A 23,148-nucleotide genomic window follows, 5' to 3' on the forward strand; every position below is an offset into this window, starting at 1 on the left:
TTATGTTCGCGACATCACTATTTAGTGGTCTTTAGATCGTATTTATATTATAGTATTGACATGTTAGTGATTCTGACAGCATTTAGTGGCCTTTAGATCGTATTTACATTATAGTATTAACTTGTCTGATTCTGACATCATTTAGTGGTCTTTAGATCATATTTATATTATAGTATTGACTTATTAGTGATGCTGACCGCATTTAGTGGTCTTTATATCGTATTATATTATATTATTGACTTGTTATTTATTCTGACAGCATTTAGTGGTCTTTAGATCGTATTTATATTATAGTATTGACTTGTTAGTGATTCTGACAGCATTTAGTGGCCTTTAGATCGTATTTACATCATAGTATTGACTTGTTAGTGATTCTGACAGCATTTATTGGCTTTTAGATCGTATTTATATTATAGTATTTGTCATGGATACCAGACAGCTAAGGCTACCCACACCCCCCTACTTCAAGTCTCACTCCCCGTTACATTAGGTTTGGCCATTTCATGGCTTATGGGATCTCCCAGATGCGTGCTATGTGTTGTTTTGCTGTGTACACTTGGTCATGAAAGAGCTGATCTATGACCGGGAAAAACCCTCCTAGGCTGGACGGGCTACTGGAACTCCCAGTCAGCCACCTTACAATGGACACCCGCCTGACCCCTCTCAGACTGGCAGGGCTCCTGGAACTCCTGGTCGGCCACAGAACAGCAGGACACCCACTAACCTTACCCCTGTTTGGTCCAGCGGCCCTTTGCCCAAGAGCTCCGCTCTTTTGGGGATTTGTAGCCCCTAGGGAGGACAAGAGGTGGGGGGATTACCAGAGGGAAGCTCCTTTGGGAACCGGGGGTTTTGGATTCCCCAATCCCCATAACTTCAATGGGCTGTATCTCCGTCCCCAGTAATGAATCCTGACGCTTTTTGGACTGTTGCATCTGGGGACCGAGAGCTTTCAAATGACACCCTGGAAGTGCTCCCCAGGATCACCCTGAAATCGTCTCACCTGGGTCCTGGGATTCTGTGGGACTATGGTCTGTCTGGCTGGGCGGGAATGGTGGGAAAATTGTGGAATTGTTCAGTGTCTTATCAAGAGGAGCTTTGTGTATAAAAGGAGTGTATGTTTTACAATAAAATCAGTTCCTGTTTCACCTGAATGCTAGTATGTCTAGTTATTTGGGTGGACTCCTGCTAAAATCACTTTCCTGGACTACATAGCAGCCTGTATCTGGAGTCTGCCACAGGGTGGGATCCTGAATACTGGTGCTGTCGGGCATCAGGGGTGGCTACAGCCTGTGGTCACGTGCCAGCTACATAGCTGCAGTCGTCAGGGAGGAAGCAGGACCCGTTTGGCAGAGCTACTCAGTTGGGGTAGCCGGGGTAACCGTCACATTGGCTGCCAGCGGTGGGATCTGCTTCTTCTACATTATTCCTGCTGACAGAGGAGAAGGGCCACAGTAGCCGGTAACTATCGAAGTCGAATTTCTAAGTAGAGTACAGGAGGCACTGGCCCAGCTGGACGGTCCTATTTACCTACAGGACGAGCTGGAACAGAGGGACCTGATCCTCCGGGACCTCTGGTGGGAGACTCTTCAACAGGAGTGGGACAATGGAAAGGTCCTCCCCATGAAGGATTATGGGTTCCAGGGATCTTGAGAGTGCCTTTCCTGGGAAAACAGCCAAATAGGAATGACTATCTGTTCTACATAGACTGGTCCAGCAAGAGATGTGGGTGGAGGATGGCTATCGGGCCCTCCAATGGCTCGCTATCCAAGCGCAGCCATTGCTGGAGGATGGCTCCCCCACAGAGGGCTCTGGCTTCGGTGGCCCTGGATTGCTATTTACAAAAAGGACAGAGGACCCACAGTTTGGGAGCGAGATGGACCAGGTTCTGGAGGATATCTCGGAGCTCCAAGAAGAACTGCTGGATCTCTTGGAGGAATCCTAGCTACTAGATGATCTGGATTTTATAAGTGACCAGGAAGAGGCACTGGTCGAGGAATACAAAAGGCTGCTAGATCTCGTTAAGCAGCGTGCCAAGGCTATACAGATCTGGGGTGCAGCGTCTGGGATTCATGAAGCTCGACCGTGGAGGAGGAGCAACAAAGGATAAGGGAACCAGGGCTGCTGGATCCTGATCAGCAGTCTGGCTCCGAGCTTATGGTTTTGGACCAGGGAGTCACCATAGCAGAACAGCTGGCAACAGGGCAGAGAGCCGCTGGCTTCTGCCCAGCACCTGAAACAGCTCCAGGAAACCAGGGAGAGGAGGTAGGCGTCCTCCCTCCCCTTACACAGAACCCCTTCCCAGAAGAGGAGACAGTCGGTCTCTCTCTCCCCAGCAGCAGAGCCAGGAGCAGGGAGAGGAGACAATTGGTGTCTCTCCCCAGCAGCAGAGCCACCCCCTGGGAGCGGAGGTAGTCGTCCTCCCTCCCCATAAACAGAACCCCTTCCTGGGAGAGGATACAGTCGGTCTCTCTCCCCAGTGGCAGAGCCAGGAGCCGGGAGAAGAGACAGTCGGTCTCTCTCCCCAGCAGCAGAGCCATTCCCTGGGAGCAGAGGTAGTCATCCTCCCTCCCCTTATGCAGAACCCGTTCCTGGGAGAGGAGACAGTTGGTCTCTCTCGCCAGTGGCAGAGCCAGGAGCAGGGAGAGGAGACAATCAGTCTCTCTCCCCAGCAGCAGAGCCATCCCCTGGGAGCGGAGGTAGTCATCCTCCCCTTACGCAGAACCCCTTCCTGGGAGAGGAGACAGTCGGTCTCTCTCCCCAGCAGCAGAGCCAGGAGCAGGGAGAGGAGAAAGTCAGTCTCTCTCCCCAACAGCAGAACCATCCCCTGGGAGCGGAGGTAGACATCCTCCCTCCCCTTACGCAGAATCCCTTCCTGGGAGAAGAGACAGTCGGTCTCTCTCCCCAGCGGCAGAGCCAGAAGCAGGGAGAGGAGACAATCAGTATCTCTCCCCAGCGGCAAAGCCATCCCCTGGGAGCGGAGGTAGTCATCCTCCCTCCCCTTACGCAGAACCCCTTCCTGGGAAAGGAGACAGTGGGTCTCTCTCCCCAGCGGCAGAGCCAGGAGCCGTGAGAGGAGACAGTCGGTCTCTCTCCCCACCGGCAGAGCCATCCCCTGGGAGTGGAGGAAGTCATCCTCCCTCCCCTTACACAGAACCCCTTACTGGGAGAGGAGACAGTCGGTCTCTCTCCCCAGCGGCAGAGCCAGGAGCTGGGAGATGAGACAGTCTGTCTCTCTCCCCAGCGGCAGAGCCAGGAGCTGGGAGAGGAGACAGTCTGTCTCTCTCCCCAGTGGCAGAGCCATCCCCTGGGAGTGGAGGTAGTCATCCTCCCTCCCCTTACGCAGAACTCCTTCCTGGGAGAGGAGACAGTCGGTCTGTCTCCCCAGCGACAGAACCAGGTAAAGGAAGAGGAGACAGTCGGTGTCTCTCCCCAGCGACAGAGCCATCCCCTTGGAGTGGAGGTAGTCATCCTCCTTCCTAGGAGAGGAGACAGTCGGTCTCTCTCCCCAGTGGCAGAGCCAGGAGCAGGGAGAGGAGACAGTCGGTCTCTCTCCCCAGCGGCAGAGCCATCCCCTGGGAGCAGAGGTAGTCGTCCTCCCTCCCCTTACGCAGAACCCCTTTCTGGGAGAGAAAACAGTCAGTCTCTCTCCCCAGCGGCAGAGCCACCCCCTGGGAGTGGAGGTAGTCATCCTCCCTACCCTTACACTTAAACCCTTGCAGGGAGAGACAGATGTCGATAACTCTACCCAGCAGCAGAACCCCTTCCCGGGGGAGGAGACAGTTGGTCTCCCCCGCCAGCGGCAGAGCAGTTTCCCATGGAGCGGAGGTAGCAGACCTCCCTCCCTAGTGGTAGATCTCCTTCTCGGGAGAAGAGACAGATGGCCTCTCCCCTCAGTAGCTTGGCAGGGTCTCTACTCTTTTCTCGTCCCAAAGTATTTCTCACAGGGGGTAGCCGCTCATGCAGTTGGTGCCACAAGTTTGGACACCCGTGTTTTTCCAGCCCCGCCAAGGAGCAACTTCCACCTATGACTGGGAAACTGGCACTGGCTTTATTTGTGGGTGAGTCAGCTGGTACTCAAAAGAGTGTCACAGAGGGAGGCAGTGTGGCCATGGAACTTAAGGACACTGGAACTTGTGGGAGAACAACTGTTTGGGAGCCGGCCTTGGCAAACTTGTTTGGGACTTTGCATCGTGTGACTGTCCCTGCACCTAAGGCGCAGAGGATAGACGCCAGCAGGAACCCCCCAGGAGGCCCCAAGCCCAGGAGAGCAGGCGGACAGACTTTGCCGCAATTCAACCCGATCGGGTTGATTGACACCTCCCTGCTGGCCGCGAGTCAGCAGGGGGCGGCGTTGCACCAGCAGCTCTTGTGAGCTGCTGGTGCAATGTTAAATGCGGAGAGCGTATTGCTCTCCGCATTTAGCGAGGTCTTGCGGACCTGATCCGCAATAGCTCACCGCAATAAACTTCCTAACCTATTAACCCCTATACAGCCAATAGCCCACCGCAATAAACTTCCTAACCTATTAACCCCTATACCGCCAATAGCCAGCCGCAATAAACTTTGTAACCTATTAACCCCTATTCCGCCAATAGCCAACTGCAATAAACTTTGTAACCTATTAACCCATATACTGCCAATAGCCCACCATAATAAATACTGTACATACTGTTAGGTTATAAATAGTTATTTTCTCTTTGATTCTATTTAACATCATATTATACATATTATCAGTATGCTGCCATTTTGATTATTATTTTTGGAATTATTTTATCATGTAAATTTTTGTTGTTGTTTTAAATATGTGAGATGTTAAGAATAGATTATTCCTCCTTAGCAAAGGTGAGTGCACCAATGCTGACACTTTATATCACTACCTGCTGATTACCGGTACATACTCACCTATAAAACTGTCCATGCGCTCTCACTAATTAAGTAAGCACTATAGTGCGCTGTACAAAACGCGTTAGCTCGTTCTTAGTCCTATGTTATATGCACTTTGCTTTTTATGAAAAAAAAAATAACTTTAAGCTTTAATCCTTTCTCTGGACTTTTCAATTGCTGTTTCTGCTTGAGAGGATCTGTTTGGAGGTTACTGTGATGAATTGATAATATTTCTTTATATGTTTGTCAGGTGTGTCCCTTTTAACCAATAGCTATTGGAGTTGGTCTCATCATCCAGAGCAGATATACATCAGTATTATTTATTTATATACATCAGTATTATTTATTTATATACATCAGTATTATTTATTTATTTATATACATCAGTATTATTTATTTATATACATCAGTAGTATTTATTTATATACATCAGTATTATTTATTTATATACATCAGTAGTATTTATTTATATACATCAGTATTATTTATTTATATACATCAGTAGTATTTATTTATATACATCAGTATTATTTATTTATATACATCAGTAGTATTATTTATATACATCAGTATTATTTATTTATATACATCAGTATTATTTATTTTAAATGGTTTTGACTATATAATGCATATGTTTCAGCATCTCTCATATGCACAAGCTGCTTTTTTTTACAATTTGCCTTTAACAACCCCTCACCTGCCCTGTGATATTAGCGCAGACGCCGTCCTTGTTTCTGTAACAGTTTTGCATTCTACCATAAGCCCCTGAATTCCTGCAACATCTGACTGTGACAGAGCCGGGTACTGGTTGCCCATACGTGTACCTGGGAGAGGACAATAGAAACTATTTACAGAAATTATTATATAAAAACAGCAACGTTAGTATTTATACAAATGACAAAAGGTTACGTACGTGGCAGTGACATTAAACGTCAGAGTCTCGTCTAATATACTGAGGGTGTTTGGTGAAGAAACAGAGATGCTGTATCTGGGTAACACTGCAATAGATGTAACAGGAAAATGAGTCAGATTGGTGTGAGGTTTAGGCAAAGAAGATATAAGAACAGATTACAAATGTATTTGTCTTCATTGTCATCATTAGTTTTATTTATTTATTCCATGGACTCTCCTATGATAAACTCCTATGATAAATCTATCACAATGTTTTTGCCTTAGGTTGGTACTTTATTAATTATAATAATTTATAATTGATAATGTAATACAACAGCTGGAGCAAGACTGAGAAGAAACAGATATTTAACTGCAGAGAAGACCCCTTAACGTAAAAGAGTCAATACAATAACATAAATATATTTGTGTGTGTTTGTGTGCGGCGAAGATACATGTTTTATGTCACATGTGAAACTTACACCCAGGTATTTGATCAAGTCTGGAGCAGATCTAACACTATGTGGAATATCACAATCTCATACATTTATACAGAAATAGAACGTACCAATTTCCTCTACAGAAAACCCCTGCCCCACTGCAAACCCAGATTCTCTCTCAGCTGTGATTCTGTAGTAACCAAGAGTAGCATCCGGAATTAACTGGATTTCCAGTGACACAATGCCGTGCTCAGACTCCTGATCCAACCACTGGGCAATGCGACTTCCTAAAGGATCCTACAAAAGAAGATTAAGATCAGCAGCAAATCAAACAGCGATTGGAGACACCCCAGAAATACTGTGCCCCCTGGCACACGCAGTAGGGAGAGAGGAAGAGGGATATCATGGTAGAAAGGTCTCTATTTTGCCATATTGCATCCTGATGACTGGACTTTGTGTACATAATGATGGAGGAGAAAACAATGTGTGCAGAGATATAAGGGAAGGGTTCCGAGGATAATAAATAATAAAGTTTATCATTGAATAGACAAAGGCTAGGTTTAAATGCACATCATCTGACTCCTTGCCAGAAAAGGGGGTTTCAGCCATGATTTGATGTCACAGGGAAAGTAACAGGGAACTGGATCAACTATCTGTGGGTTCTTCAAAATGTTTCTAATAAAGAAAAATGTACTTAAGGCTCTCTTTAATCTTTACGTGTAATAGGGCATCTCATTATTTATTTGATTTATTATTAAACACACAAGCCGAATAAGCCAAAATATTCTTGTTAGGTCTGCAGCACCCGAGATGCACGTTTTGTGCCTATTAGCCGGTGAACATTAGTAGAAAGTGTATTCTTTATCGGGCAATAAAAATACTTTCTTAAGGTTTTTTAAAGCTACAAAAATAATCTGAACACAAGAAACTACTAAGATGTGGGATATTGAACTATTTGTTTCAGAGGAACACGTTGTTTAGGTGCTATACTAAATATACATCACCTATAATATGGATAATTATCACTAAATAAGCAGCAATATGTAGAAATAGGTTCTTATTTGTGTAAGTAATATGTATTTGCTTACCATCAGATAGACTACAGGGTACTGAAAGAGAAAAAAAATCAGTATTGTTAATCTTTGCAAAACCTGCATGTTCTACATATTCTATGTATTTTCATTTATTACCAAACAGAACAGACACCCAAATAACCACATTCAGCATCAGTGAGCAGAAAACAGACAACAGAAACCGGTTATACAAAAATCAGATGTTCGTGGGGCCTATTTAACAAATGTCTGTCCCACATGATCCGATCAGCGGATCAGGTCCGACAGACATCGCAGAATGCGCAATACGCTCTCCGCATTCAGCATTGCGCCAGCAGCTCTTGTGAACTGCTGGTGCAACGCCGCCCCCTGGAGATTTGCGGCCAATCAGCCACTAGCAGGGAGTGTCAATCAACCCAATTGTATTTGATCAGGTTGATTTCACACTATCTCTGTCCGCCTCTTCAGAGCAGGGGGGCAGGTTATTTAGCAGTGGTCTTTAGACAGCTGCTTCATAACTGGTGTTTCTGGCGAGTCTGAAGGCTCGCTAGAAACACGGCTCCTCAAGATCCACACGGAGCTTGATAAATGGGCCCCATGCCTCAATTTTATTAGTTTAGGAAACCACAACATTTATTTCATGATTTGGATAGAACGTGCAATTTTAAACAACTTTCCAATTTACTTCTATAATCAAAATTGCTTCATTCTCTTGTTATCCTTTGCTGAAAGAACAGCATTGCACTACTGAGAGCTAGCTGAACACATCTAGTTAGCCAATCACAAGAGACAATTGTGTGCAGGCACCAATTAGCAGCAGCTCCCAATAGTGTAGAATATGTGCATATTCGTTTCCAAAAAGGGATAACAAGAGAACAAAGCATATTTGAAAAGTGTTTTAAAATGACATGCTCTATATGATTTGTGCAAGGTTAATTTTTACTTTTCTATCCCTTTAAGCATCTGAAATGTTACCATGGTGCATACATTTCAGTAGTATATACAGTTACATTAAATGGGTTGCCAGTAACTAGTTTCCTGAAATGAAATGTTTAACCTATAATGTGATAATGATGTCATTTTTAGTTTGAGGGATAAGTGTGAATGACCAATGGGACACTCTCCATGAACCTTAGGTTTATACCTTGATATCATCATCAGCTCACACACAGCACAGACATGGCAACTGCATTCACCAGAAAGCAGAGGATCCCTCATTAAGATACAACACCCCTCAGGGTATTCACTCCTTTCCCAACACACAGGCTACACACATCCCAGAGCAATCCTGTCAAGTTTATAGGTATAGTACTAACCCTGGGACATAGGTCCACATGAGAGGAGAGAGAGGAGAGAGAGAAGAGAGAGAGGGAGAGAGGAGAGAGAGGAGAGAGAGGAGAGATAGGAGAGAGAGGAGAGAGAGGGAGAGAGGAGAGAGAGGAGAGAGAGAGGAGAGAGAGAAGAGAGAGGAGAGAGAGGAGAGATAGGAGAGAGAGGAGAGAGGATAGAGAGAAGAGAGAGAGAGAGAAGAGAGAGGAGAGAGAGAGAGAGAGAGAGAGAGAGAAGAGAGAGGAGAGAGAGAAGAGAGAGAGGAGAGAGGGGAGAGAGAGGAGAGAGAGGAGAGATAGGAGAGAGAGGAGAGAGGAGAGAGAGAAGAGAGAGAAGAGAGAGAAGAGAGAGTAGAGAGAGGAGAGAGAGAGAGAGAGAGAGAGAGAGAGAGAGAGAGAGAGAGAGAGAGAGAGAGAGAGAAGAGAGAGTAGAGAGAGGAGAGAGAGAGAGAGAGAGAGAGAGAGAGAGAGAGAAGAGAGAGGAGAGAGAGAAGAGAGAGAAGAGAGAGGAGAGAGGGGAGAGAGAGGAGAGAGAGAAGAGAGAGAAGAAAGAGGGGAGAGAGGAGAGAGGGGAGAGAGAGAGAGAGAAGAGAGAGGAGAGAGAGGAGAGAGAGAAGAGAGAGGAGAGAGAGAAGAGAGAGAAGAAAGAGGAGAGAGAGGAGAGAGGGGAGAGAGAGAAGAGAGAGAAGAGAGAGGAGAGAGAGAAGAGAGAGGAGAGAGAGAGGAGAGAGAGGAGAGAGAGAAAGGAGAGAGGAGAGAGAGAGAAGAGAGAGGAGAGAGAGAAGAGAGAGAAAAGAGAGGAGAGAGGGGAGAGAGCGGAGAGAGGAGAGAGAGAGGAGAGAGAGGAGATAGAGGGGAGAGAGAGGAGAGAGAGGGGAGAGAGAAGAGAGAGAAGAAGAGGAGAGAGAAGAGAGAGGAGAGAGAGAGAGAGGAGAGAGAGAGGAGAGAGAGGAGATAGAGAGAGAGATAGAGAGAGAGGAGAGAGAGAGGAGAGAGAGAAGAGAGAGGGGATAGAGAGGAGAGAGGGGAGAGAGAGAGGAGAGAGAGAGATGGAGAGAGAGAGGAGAGGAGAGAGAGGGGAGAGGAGAGAGGGGAGAGAGAGGAGAGAGGGGAGAGAGAGAAGAGAGAGGAGAGAGAGAGAGATAGAGAGAGAGGAGAGGAGAGAGAGGAGAGAGAATATAGAGGAGAGAGGGGAGAGAGAGGAGAGAGTGGAAAGAGAGGAGAGAGAGGAGAGAGAGAGAGATAGAGAGAGAGAGTAGAGGAGAGAGAGAGAGAGAGGAGAGAGAGAAGAGAGAGAAGAGAGAGGAGAGAGAGGAGAGAGGGGAAAGAGAGGAGTGAGAGGGGAGAGAGAGGAGAGAGGGGAGAGAGAGGAGAGAGGGGAGAGAGAGGAGAGAGAGATATCATACAATACTGTTGCATACACATTATATTATAGCACTTTAATAGAACTTAAAAGGACAGTCTAATCAAAATTAAACTTTCATGATTCAGATAGGGCATGTAATTTTAAACTACTTTCCAATTTAATTTTATCATCAAATTTGCTTTGTTCCCTTGGTGGTATTTTTGAAAAGCTAAACCTAAATAGGCTCAAACTGATTTCTAAACCGTTGAAAACCGTATTTCAGCTCAGAGCATTTTGAAAGTTTTTCCCAGTTAGACAGTACTAGTTCATGTGTGTCATACAGATAACATTGTGCTCACTCCTGTGGCGTTATTTAGGAGTCTGCACTGATTGTCTAAACTGCATGTCTGTCAAAAGCACTGAGATAGGGGGGCAGTCTGCAGAGGCTTAGATACAGGGTAATCACAGAGGTAATATGCATATTAATATAACAGTGTTGGTTATGTAAAACCAGGAAATGGGTAATAAAGGGATTATCTATCTTTTTAAACAATAACAATTCTGGTGTAGACTGTCCCTTTAAGAGAAACTAGTGCAAAATGGTAATTTAATTGTTGCTGACTGCAGAAATATATCCAGTTTTCAAGACATATACATGGTAATACAGATCTTATTTTTCATGGCTAGACTACAACTGTGTGTAACATGAGTTTCAACTGATTTATGTCCTTTGTATTACAAATAATCACTGCAGAACTCACATAGGCCCTGATATTCAAAAATTCTCCAGCTCAGAGAGAAAATGGAGTTCAGACTTCACAAAGGCTTAACTCACTAGGGCCTCTATTTATCAAGCTGTCAACCGCAAATACGCTGGAATTCCGCAGAGTATTTGTGGCAAGCCTGATTCACCTTAGTTATCAAAGGCTAGAGACCAGCAAAAGTAGAATTTAGTGAATTAACATACGATCCGCCGGACTCAGTCCGACACAGATCGATGGTTACGTCACTCCAGATGTTCCGAACGCAAGTTCAGCACAATCTGACTACTTTTGGAAGTTACCAAGATCCTACCAGGTACGCTTGCCACTTTTCCGACCCAGCGTACCTGGTTTTCCATCCGCCGCCCTGTAGGCGGCAGATGCCATAGGAATTAATGGGAGTCTGACAGCAGCGAAAGCTCATGTTCGCTGCAGCCCGATATCCCATTGATTTCTATGGAAAAAGTATACACCTAACACCCTAACATGTACCCCGAGTCTAAACACCCCTAATCTGCCCCCCCTACACCGCCGCAACCTACATTATACTTATTAACCCCTAAACCACCGCTCCCGGACCCCGCCGCAACTATAATAAATATATTAACCCCTAAACCGCCGCTCCCGGACCCCACTGCCACCTACATTATACCTATTAACCCCTAATCTGCCGCCCCCTATACCGCCGTCACCTACATAAACCTATTAACCCCTATCCTGCAGATCCCGTACCCCGCCGCAACTAAATAAATTGTTTAACCCCTAAACCGCCGCTCCCAGAGCCCACCACCACCTACATTATATATATTAACCCCTATCCTGCCCCCCCTACACCACTATAATAAAGTTAGTAACCCCTAAACCTAAGTCTAACCCTAACACCCCCTAACTTAAATATAATTTAAATAAATCTAAATAAATATTACTATTATTAACTAAATTATTCCTATTTAAAACTAAATACTTACCTATAAAATAAACCCTAAGATAGCTACAATATAATTAATAATTACATTGTAGCTATTTTAGGATTTATTTTTATTTTACAGGCAAGTTTGTTTTTATTTTAACTAGGTACAATAGTTATTAAATAGTTATTAACTATTTAATAACTACCTAGCTAAAATAAATACAAAATTACCTGTAAAATAAATCCTAACCTAAGTTACAATTACACCTAACACTACACTATCATTAAAATAATTACAAAAATTAACTACAATTAAATAAAACTAATTACAATTCAATAAAATTAACTAAAGTACAGAAAAAACAAAACACTAAATTGCAGAAAATAAAAAAATTACAAGAATTTTAAACTAATTACACCTAATCTAAGACCCCTAATACAATAAAAAAGCCCCCGAAAATAATAAAATTCCCTACCCTATACTAAATTACAAATAGCCCTTAAAAGGGCCTTTTGCTGGGAATTGCCCCAAAGTAATCAGCACTTTTACCTGTAAAAAAAGAAATACAACCCCCCCACATTAAAACCCACCACCCACACACCCAACCCTACTCTAAAACCCACCCAAACCGCCCTTAAAAAAAAACCTAACACTAACCCCCTGAAGATTACCCTACCTTGAGACGTCTTCACCCAGCCGGGGACAAGTGGATCTCCAGACCGGCAGAAGTCTTCATCCTATCCGTGCAGAAGAGGACATCCAGACTGGCAGAAGTCTTCATCCAGGTGGCATCTTCTATCTTCTTCCATCCGGAGCGGAGTGGGTCCATCTTCAATCCATCCGACGCGGAGCATCCTCTTCCATCGATGTCCTAACACTGAATGAAGGTTCCTTTAAATGACATCATCCAAGATGGCGTCCCTTGAATTCCGATTGGCTGATAGGATTCTATCAGCCAATCGGAATTAAGGTAGGAAAAATCCTATTGGCTGATGCAATAATCCAATAGGATTGAGCTTGCATTCTATTGGCTGATTAGAACATCCAATAGAATGTGAGCTCAATCCTATTGGCTGATTGGATCAGCCAATAGGATTGAACTTCAATCCTATTGGCTGATTGCATCAGCCAATAGGATTTTTCCTATCTTAAAGGGACATGCCACCCACATTTTTTCTTTTATGATTTAGAAAGAGAATGCAATTTTAAACATCTTTCTAATTTACTTATATTATCTAATTTGTTTTATTCTCTTGATATTCTTTGATGAAAAGCATATCTAGATATGCTCACTAGCTGCTGATTGGCTGCTGCACATAGAAGCCTCGTGTGATTGGCTCACCATGTGCATTGCTTTTTCTTCAACTAAGGATATTTAAAAAATGAAGCAAAATAAATAATGGAAGTAAATTGTAATGTTGTTTTAATTTCTATTCTCTATCTGAATCATGAAAGAAAGATTTTGGGTTTAGTGGCCTTTTAATTCCAATTGGCTGATAGAATCCTATCAGCCAATTGGAATTCAAGGGACGCCATCTTGGATGACGTCATTTAAAGGAGCCTTCATTCAGTGTTAGGACGTTGATGGAAGAGGATGCTCCGTGTCGGATGGATTAAAGATGGACCCACTCCGCTCCGGATGGAAGAAGATAGAAGATGCCGCTTGGATGAAGACTTCTGACGGTCTGGATGTCCTCTTCTGCTCGGATAGGATGAAGACTTCTGCCAGTCTGGAGGTCCACTTGTGCCACGCTGGGTGAAGACGTCTCAAGGTAGGGTGATCTTCAAGGGAGTAGTGTTAGGTTTTTTTAAGGGGGGGTTTGGGTGGGGTTTAGAGTAGGGTTGGGTGTGTGGGTGGTGGGTTTTAATGTTGGGGGGTTGTATTTCTTTTTTTACAGGTAAAATAGCTGATTACTTTGGGGCAATGCCCCGCAAAAGGCCCTTTTAAGGGCTATTTGTAATTTAGTATAGGGTAGGGAATTTTATTATTTTGGGGGGCTTTTTTATTTTATTAGGAGGCTTAGATTAGGTGTAATTAGTTTAAAATTCTTGTGATTTTTTTTATTTTCTGTAATTTAGTGGGGTTTTTTTGTACTTTAGTTAATTTTATTTAATTGTAATTAGTTTTATTTAATTGTAGTTTATGTAATTATTTTAATGATAGTGTAGTGTTAGGTGTAATTGTAACTTAGGTTTTATTTTACAGGTAGTTTTGTATTTATTTTAGCTAGGTAGTTATTAAATAGTTAATAACTATTTAATAACTATTGTACCTAGTTAAAATAAAAACAAACTTGCCTGTAAAATAAAAATAAATCCTAAAATAGCTACAATGTAATTATTAATTATATTGTAGCTATCTTAGGGTTTATTTTATAGATAAGTATTTAGTTTTAAATAGGAATAATTTAGTTAATAATAGTAATATTTATTTAGATTTATTTAAATTATATTTAAGTTAGGGGTTGTTAGGTTTAGGGTTTAATAACTTTATTATAGTGGCGGCGGTGTAGGGGGGTGCAGGATAGGCGTTAATATATATAATGTAGGTGGTGGTTGGCTCCGGGAGCGGCGGTTTAGGGGTTAAACAATGTATTTAGTTGCAGCGGAGTCCGGGATCGGCAGGCTAGGGGTTAATAACTTTATGTAGGTGGCGGCGGTATAGGGGGCGGCAGATTAGGGGTTAATAGGTATAATGTAGGTGGCAGCGGGGTCCGGGAGCGGCGGTTTAGGGGTAATATATTTATTATAGTTGTGACGGGGTCCAGGAGCGGCGGTTTAGGGGCTAAAATATTTATTATAGTTGCGGCGGGGTCCGGGAGCGGCGGTTTAGGGGTTAAAAGCTTTATTTAGTTGTGGGGGGCTCCGAGAGCGGCAGTTTAGGGGTTAATAACTTTATTTAGTTGTGGGGGGCTATGGATAAAACAGTATAGTATAGTGTGGGTGCTTAGTGACAGTATAGCAAAAAAGCTGTGAATAAGCCGAAGAGCAGCGAGATCGATGACTGTTAGTTAACAACAGTCCGCTGCTCATCGCTCCGTACTTGGTGCGCGGCTTTTTGACAGCTTTCTTGATAAATTTGGCGAACGTATTCAGGTCCACGGTGGCATTTTTAGGCGAGCTTAGGCGTGCGTATTGGTGCCGGTGAATGCAGGTAAGTAGACAGCTTGATAAATAGAGGCCTAGAGCTCTTCATTATATGAGAGTTTTGTTAGATTTACACTTTGTGCTTTTTATTTTATATTGCTAACTATACATTTCAGAATGGGTCCATTCAGTATTATAGCATTTACACTTTGCACTTTCTCATTTATATCTTAATACAGTTGGATTTACCTCTAGCAGTGATTTTACCAATACTGATTATGTTTTAAAAGTTCCTGGGTTACTTTAATAACTTAGGGTCATACTTTGTATATTTATGTGTAGCTTTTACAAATTACATTGCACCTTGTATTTGCTGCATTGCAAACTAAAACTGCCAGGGTGAGATTACACATGCGGCGCAAGCTTCAGCGTAACTGCTGAAACCCACGTCGCTTGTAATTTCACCTCGCACATTGGAGAATCACATAAACTGTGCCTGCAGTTCATATACTGCCGTAAGTTGGATAAACTGGCGATGTCCATAAATGTTAGTAAATATACATTTCTGGAGTTGCCAGTGAATTATGGCAGTTTAGAAACTGCCAGCGCATAAAAAAAAATGTTAAATCTCCCGTAACAGTCTAACCCGCCTCCCAAAAATAAACCCAACACATCAAAACCCCTATATCCGCCATCACCCAACATCGCAACTAATAATAAAAGTATTAACCCCTAAACTGACAACCCCTCAAAACACAATAAACCGAATTAAAATATTAACGCCTAATCAGCCATTCACCCACGTCACAATCTAATAAATGTATTAACCCCTAATCCGCCATCCCCCTACATCACAATCTACCTAATAAATGTATTAACCCCTAATCCGCCATCCCCCCACATCGCAATCTACCTAATAAATGTATTAACCCTTAATCCGCCATCCCCCCACATCACAAAATGCCTAATAAACAGGTAGATTATGAGTTGTGCGCTATAGAGGGTAGTTAACAAATGCAACAAAAGTTGCGTCATTTCACCCTCTATAGCACTGTCATTCCGAGTTTTTATAAAGTCGGCTTGTGCGTGCGATATGGTTGTGTTAAGCTTCATACCACACAAAATCCAAGTGCTGCTTTGACGTGCTTGTGCACGCTTTCCCCATAGACCTAACACCTGCGATCGCGGAATGAAAAACTCTGTATGTAACGCAACCCCATTGATGTCTATGGGAATAAAAAGTTACGTTTAAACCTAACACCCTAACATAAACTCCAAGTCTAAACACCCTTAATCTGCTGCCCCCGACATCGCCGACGCCTACATAATGTTATTAACCCCTAATGGCTGTTCAAATCAGCCAATAGGATTTAAGCAGCTCTCGGCCAATAGCAATGAGAGCTCCTTAAATCCTATTGGCTGATTTGAACAGCCAATAGGAATGAGAGCTGCTTAAATCCTATTTGCTGATTTGAACAGGCAATAGGATTTTAGCAGCCCAAATTCCTATTGGCTGATTTAAATTTTTCAGACAATAGGAATGCAATGGTACCCCCAGTATAAAAGGGGTACCTTGCATTTGAATCCTCAGTGTGTAGCGGACGATCGCATGAAGAGGACCTCCACGTCGAATCGATGGACCTCTGCCTGGATCTCCACCTTGGACCTCCACCTTGGACCTTCGCCTGGACCTATGCATTGGACCTTCATCTGGACCTCCGCCTCCGCGCATTGACCGCTCCATCTCTGCAGTGAAGAAGAAGATGCCGGTCCCACGATGGATGAAGATGGAGCATCCTGGATGAAGATGGAGTCGCCTGGATGAGGATGGAGAAGCCGGGATGAAGGTTGTTCAAGCGGGACTTCAGCAACTGTGAGTACCTAAAGAGGGGTTAGTGTTAGATTTTTTTAAGGTTTTTTGGGGTGGGTTTTTTTTTTTATTAGGGTTTGGGCATTTCTTAAAAGAGGTAAATGACCTTTTAAGGGCAAGAAAAAGAGCTGAATGCCCTTTTAAGGGCAATGCTCATACAAATGCCCTTTTCAGGGCAGTGGGTAGATTAGGTTTTTTCAGATAGTTTTTTTATTTTGTGGGTTTGGGGGGTGGGAGTTTGTAATGTTAGGGGTCTTTGTATTTTTGTTTAGAAAAATAGCTGATTTCTTTTGGGCAATGCCCTACAAAATGCCCTTTTAGGGGCTATTGGTAGTTTATTATAGATTAGGTTTCTTTTATTTTGGGGTAGTTTTTTTAAAATGGGTATTAGAATAGGAATAATTGTTATTATTTTGGATAATTTTTTTTTTTTTTTTTAGAATAGGCATTTTTTATTTTTAATGGGCAGCAAAAGAGCTGAATGCCCTTTTAAATGGACAGTCTACACCAGAATTGTTATTGTTTAAAAAGACAGCTAATCCCTTTATTACCCATTCCCTAGTTTTGCACAACCAACACAGTTATATAAATACACTTTTTACCTCTGTGATTATCTTGTAACTAAGCCTCTGCAAACTGCCCACTTATTTCAGTTCTTTTGACAGACATTTTAGCCAATCAGAGCTGGCTCACTGGAACTCCACATGCGTGAGCATAGTGTTATCTATATGACACACATGAACTAATACCCTCTAGTGGTGGCAAACTGTCAAAATGCCCTGAGAGAAGAGGCGGCCTTCAAGGGCTTAGATATTAGCATATGACCCTCCTAGGTTTAGCTTTCAACTAAGAATACCAAGAGAACAAAGCAAAATTGGTGATAAAAATACATTGGAAAATTGTTTAAAATTGCATTCTCTATCTGAATAATGAGTTTATTTTGGGCTAGACTGTCACTTTAAGGGCAATGCCCATACAAATGCCCTTTTCAGGGCAATGGGTAGATTAGGTTTACTTTATTTTTATTTTGTGGGTTTGGGGGGGTGGGGGTTTGTATACTATTATGGGGGGTTTGTTTTTCTTTTATAGAAAAATACTTGCTTTATTTAGGGCAATGCCCCACAAAAGGCCCTTTTAAGGGCCCTTGGTAGTTTATTATAGATTAGGGTTTTTTTTATTTTGGGGTGGGACAGGGTATTAGAATAGGAATCATTTTTATTGTTTTGGATAATTTTATTTGTTATTTTTTGTAATGGTAGGTTTTTTTTTATTTTAGTAATGGTAGGTTTTAATGTAAGGCAGCCTAGGTTTTATTTCACACGTAAATTTGAATTTATTTTAACTAGGTAGTAAATAGTTAATAACTATTTACTAACTAGTCTACCTAGTTAAAATAAATACAAACTTTCCTGTGAAATATTAGTTATATTGTAGCTAGCTTAGGTTTTATTTCACAGGTAAGTATATAGTTTTAAATAGGAATTATTTAGTTAATAATTGTAATTTTAATTTAGCTCTATTTTAATTATGTTAAAGTTAGTGGGTGTTAGGGTTACAGTTATGTTAGGGTTAGATTTTGGGTTAGGGTTACGGTTAGGGATACGGATAGGTTTAGGGGTTAATATAGTTTAATTTAGTTTGTTGCAATGTGGGGGGCTGACGGTTTAGGGTTTTAATAGGTTTATTTAGTGGTAGTGATGTGGGAGGCCAGAGGTTTAGGGATTAATAACTTTATTTAGTGGCTGCGATGGGGAGCGGGGGATAGGGGTTAATAACTTTAGCATAGTGTGGGCGATGTCGGGGAGTGGCGGAATAGGGGTTTATACATTTTATTAGTGGCGGCAATCTTGGGAGGGGCAGATTAGGGATTGATAACTTTAACATAGTGTTTGCGATGTGGGAGGGTCTTGGTTTAGGGGTTAATAGGTAGTTTATGGGTGTTAGTATACTTTGTAACAGTTTAGTTATGAGTTTTATATAACAGTTTTGTTGCGTAAAACTCATAACTACTGTTCTCAGATGGCGTTACGGATCTTGACGGTATAAGGTGTAACGCAAGCCTCATTGCAAAACTGGTGATGGCAGCGCTATGGAAATCCCATGCAAAAACGTCATTGTTTCGAGTGCGGGACTGACATTGCGTTACAGGCTAAAAGGCTTGTGGAACAGCTATACCGACAAGACCCGTAATGGATGCGTTACTGTTTTAATGCTGAAATTGCCATTTTTTCAGTGTTAAAACACAAACGCACAACTCGTAATCTACCTGAAAGTGCCTAGTAAAATTTTTTTATCCCAGAGAGCTTAATTGCTTTCTATGGAAGGCATCTTTCATATCTCTGGAATTTACAGGTTCCTCCCCTTTTCCTAGAAAATTCATTGAGTTTTGCCTCTGTGAAGTCAACTCTATAATTTCTCTCCAAACTAGAGAATGTTTGATTATCTGGCCCATAGAAAGTAATGATGTTCTCTGGGAAACTGAAGCTGACAGTTTTTCAGTTTTAATTTAAATTAAAGACATGCAAATCTAATTTGTAAAAGATACACAGAAATATACAAAATATGAGCCTAATTGGTTAACATTCCACAGAAACTATGAAGGCATAATCAGAATTTGTAAAATCACAGTCCTAAATATAAAGATATAAAATAGAAAGCACAAAGTGTAAATGCAGCAAAACTCTCATGTTATGCAGTGCTATTTATATTGCACTGGGCTTGTCTCTCCCTCACATACAGTAAAACCAAATCTGCCTTTTGAAAATGCCATTAGGGATCTTGCAGTGCTGGAGAATCATTTTATATCATCTCACCTGAGCAGAGAGGTTTTGAATATCAGGGCCCTAGAGCCCAATGATCTAAAGGTCTCTGGGCTGACACGATTTGTATGGGGGGGAGATACATACATTACCAAAGTGCACAATAAAATGTGTATTTTAAACATCATACCAAATGAGTGATTCATCTATTCACACACAAATACGCACACAAAACATTGTATTGTTAAGGTGCATTAAGAATAGTAAAATCGTATCGTATCAAAAGCATAAAGTTTGTATGTAAATTTCACAGAAATAAACCATATTAAATATACAAAGTGTAATATGTAATTTAACCAGACTAGATGTGCACAAATCAATTCAAACATAAATACAAAGCATAATTGTTGGGGGATTTTTTTTTAAATGGGCTGAACATGGGTGTATATGAAATTGTCTGTCTAATCCCAGCATCCCAGTAATTCTATAAAGATTTTCACACTAAAGATCTCGCAGTCCCTTTCCAGCGAGCTCAATTACTATCAATAGGAAACATCTCGCAACTCACAAGGACTCCACCTTTTTTACGATAAATCCACCATGGCAGCCCCCTGCGAGGGCCGGTGTGAAAAAAGAGTGTTGCACGAGCGATATAGTTTTTTTGTTACTTTTTGTGCGCAACTGAACCAGCAACATATTACGAGTTGAAAGTAAACGCATTCACTCTATCTGCACTCTTCAAACCCTGCTTTACTGATCTTGCTAACTTCACTCTTCCCTTTACAAGGAGCGCCATTACTTTTCTATAGGACACATCTCACCACTCTCAGGGACAAACCCTTTTTTAGATAATTCCCTGAGGGCAGCCCCTGCGAGAGTTTGTGCAGATTTCATGTCTGGCTTGGTGAAGTTTAGATCATCGGCCCTAGAGCCTATATTAGGTTATGGAGCCAATCTGCCAGCCTCACCCCTCTCTCCGATCTTCATCATTAAGATCCATGAGTAAAACATATAGGAGGTATTGGGAGACTGGAGAGGTTTAGCAATGTAAGGAATAGTCTCTGTATTATGGCCAAGCACTACCAGCGACACGTGAGCCTACAGGAGATCCATTCTAGCATCACTAGATAGCAGTAAAGACACAAACACATTACCTTGGTTTTCACTGGTTTTAGCTGAGAATCTAAGGAAATGAGACGACACCGCACTGGGAAAGAAGGAAAAAAATATTATTATACAAGAGGCTCTGAAAATGAGGTTTAGTTTTAACACCGTCATACAGAGCACTGGTTTATAGACAGGACACTGTAGAAAACAATCTGCTGTGTATCATAACAAACAATTTTACAAAAAGGAGGAGAATAAAAGCCTTATTGCCCCAGGTGCAGGTGTCATGTAAATGCTGCCTTCCATCTTCCATTAGAGGGCTGTCACCTATTGACAATGTACTGGCACTGCAAGGCATAGGTTATAGAAACTGTGCACTGTGCAGCCCTCTCTGGCAGTCAAGGGGTTAATCACATGGTACATGAAGCCATCTGTACTCTAGTATTAGACTCATCAAATCTGTTTTCATAATAATGGCTTTACAATGTCTGTCTGAGTGGTGTTCATTAAATAATGTGAGTAAATATAAATATATTGACTATGACAGCAATTTAACTTGTCCTTGCTTAAGTTTTAAAGAGCAAATTAAAGATATACAATGGTGCCATTCTCACAAAGCACCAGCGCTTGCCCTCTTAGCAGATGCAGTGTTTGAATATAGTTGTACAGGGCTTGCATGTACTTATGCCCCATAACATTATAAAGGTTTATTAAAAGCAGTTTTGATAACACTTGTTTCTTGCAAACGGTTTCTATTTATAAGCAAGCATGTGTGACATAATACACATAATACACGTTATACACATGGAAGGGTTATACTATCCTCCGAGGGTCTTACACAGTCATTGGATTGCTTGTGCATCTAAACAGAGCATATAAAGCTAAGACTTCATGGGAATGCAAAAACGGAAGCTTCCTTAATGACCTCACATGACCATGGATTTTTTAGTTTACTCTATAACCAGCAAATGACTTGTATGTGATATATTCACGTTGTATTCAGACTTTTTCTTTCATATACAGCAAACAAACAGCAAATCCTAGATGTTTTTCCAATTACTCCTTCTAGACACTTTACCAAGTTGCTCACCTGTGTTCCCAGGTTTGTAGAGGGGTTTGTCCATTTGTATCATATAAATATCTTCCATTTTATCAATCCCAATTGACTTGCGCTCCACAAATTTGACACTCTCACCAATCGCAGAAAATATCACAAAGACGGGTCCGGGGTCTTGGATGGTGGGGACCTAGGAGGGAGCAGAGGAGAGATGAGGAATGAGTGTGATGGCTCTGCATCTAAATCCCTATATACAAGTTAGGGGTGGCCTAGGAGAGCTCATTACGGTGGTTTCTAAATATTAGTCTTCCCACTAGCAGATAAACATTCAGGGCTAGATTACAAGTTGCGCTTGACTGCCCTTCCTCAGTGCGCCAGTTTGATCTTACAAGTCCATGGTAAAGCGCGCTAACCAGAAAAGGGTTAGCTTGCCGACTTTGCTCAAGTGTAGCCTAAACTTTTTTTTAAATAAAGTATCACACACATATATACACTTTTTAATAAAAAATATATCATTTTAATATTGAGAAATATGTTTTAAAAGGGTTAAAAGGAGATGGTATATGGCAAGTGTTTGACTGGAAAGTGCTCCAATGCATATAAAATAGTTATGTCTAAAAATGTGTATATGTATATATATACATACATATATATATATATATATATATATACACACACATATATACATTATACATATGTGTGTGTGTATGCATCTGTATTTATGTGTTTATATGTGTAAATATGTATGGGCACACATACATACAAACTTATACATATAAACACATAAACACACATGTATACACTTATATTGACATAAATATACATTTTTGAGACCTTCCCAGTCAAATACCCCGAAACATGCAATATCATTTTTATTCAGTCTTAATGTGTTTTGAATAGAAATACTTTAAATTCCAATGTTTTTTTACATAGAAAAAATGTCCTTTTTATTTTTAAATAGATATTTCTAATTTTATATATATATATATATATATACTGTATATATATATATATATATATATATATTCATATTTTTTTTTAATCATTTATAAATTTATAGAAATATATATTTTAAAATAAGAAAAAACAATTAATGTATTCATAACTGCATTTGGGTTGTGCGCGGTTAGTCTAACGTGGTGTTGAAATATATGGGGGGAATTTAACATGGTTGCGATATCCGAAGTACTGAAGTTAGAGTGCATGATACATTTAGTTGCTCACTTTCTACTTTCAACTTGTAATACTCGCACTAACCTGGTTGCGTTAAAATTCTACTTTGAGCGCAGTTAGTGCACTACTTGTAATCTAACCCTCAGTATTTTATCTAAACTAAGGGTCTTCATGCTGTATTCAGGACCTGCAGACAAGCCAGGAGATAACACTAGTTTGTCACAGGTGTGTCAGTATTACTGTGCTCGTACTACTACTATAACACGGAGATTACAAAATCCTATCTGCACAAGTGCTTATGGTCAGGATTATAAAAAAGTCATCTAACATGAACCAGCCCATATCATGTTTTCCTTCCTCTCCAAAACAAAATGGAAATAATTATAATTTCATCTAATTATGAATAAATGTTGGGGGGCATTACATCATAACTATTTTGCACAGCACTGAGGTTTGGGTAGTAATACTAAATAAATGGGTCCATCC

The 23,148-nt window shown here is 41.5% G+C and overlaps 1 protein-coding gene across 1 annotated transcript in view; it reads right to left on the reverse strand.

Moving 5' to 3' along the window:
- LOC128639706 (ovostatin-like) overlaps nucleotides 1-23,148 on the reverse strand; it is a 214,110-nt gene that overhangs the window by 158,105 nt on the left and 32,857 nt on the right. Inside the window, exons 3-8 of the mRNA XM_053691823.1 lie at nucleotides 21,523-21,679; nucleotides 20,480-20,532; nucleotides 7,301-7,321; nucleotides 6,341-6,509; nucleotides 5,798-5,882; nucleotides 5,582-5,708 (exon numbers count right to left, since the gene is read on the reverse strand). Of these exons, the coding sequence (XP_053547798.1) occupies nucleotides 5,582-5,708; nucleotides 5,798-5,882; nucleotides 6,341-6,509; nucleotides 7,301-7,321; nucleotides 20,480-20,532; nucleotides 21,523-21,679 (612 nt within the window). The remainder of the gene's footprint in view (nucleotides 1-5,581; nucleotides 5,709-5,797; nucleotides 5,883-6,340; nucleotides 6,510-7,300; nucleotides 7,322-20,479; nucleotides 20,533-21,522; nucleotides 21,680-23,148) is intronic.

This window comes from Bombina bombina, chromosome 9 (assembly GCF_027579735.1).
Source record: "Bombina bombina isolate aBomBom1 chromosome 9, aBomBom1.pri, whole genome shotgun sequence".
Taxonomy (NCBI): domain Eukaryota; kingdom Metazoa; phylum Chordata; class Amphibia; order Anura; family Bombinatoridae; genus Bombina; species Bombina bombina.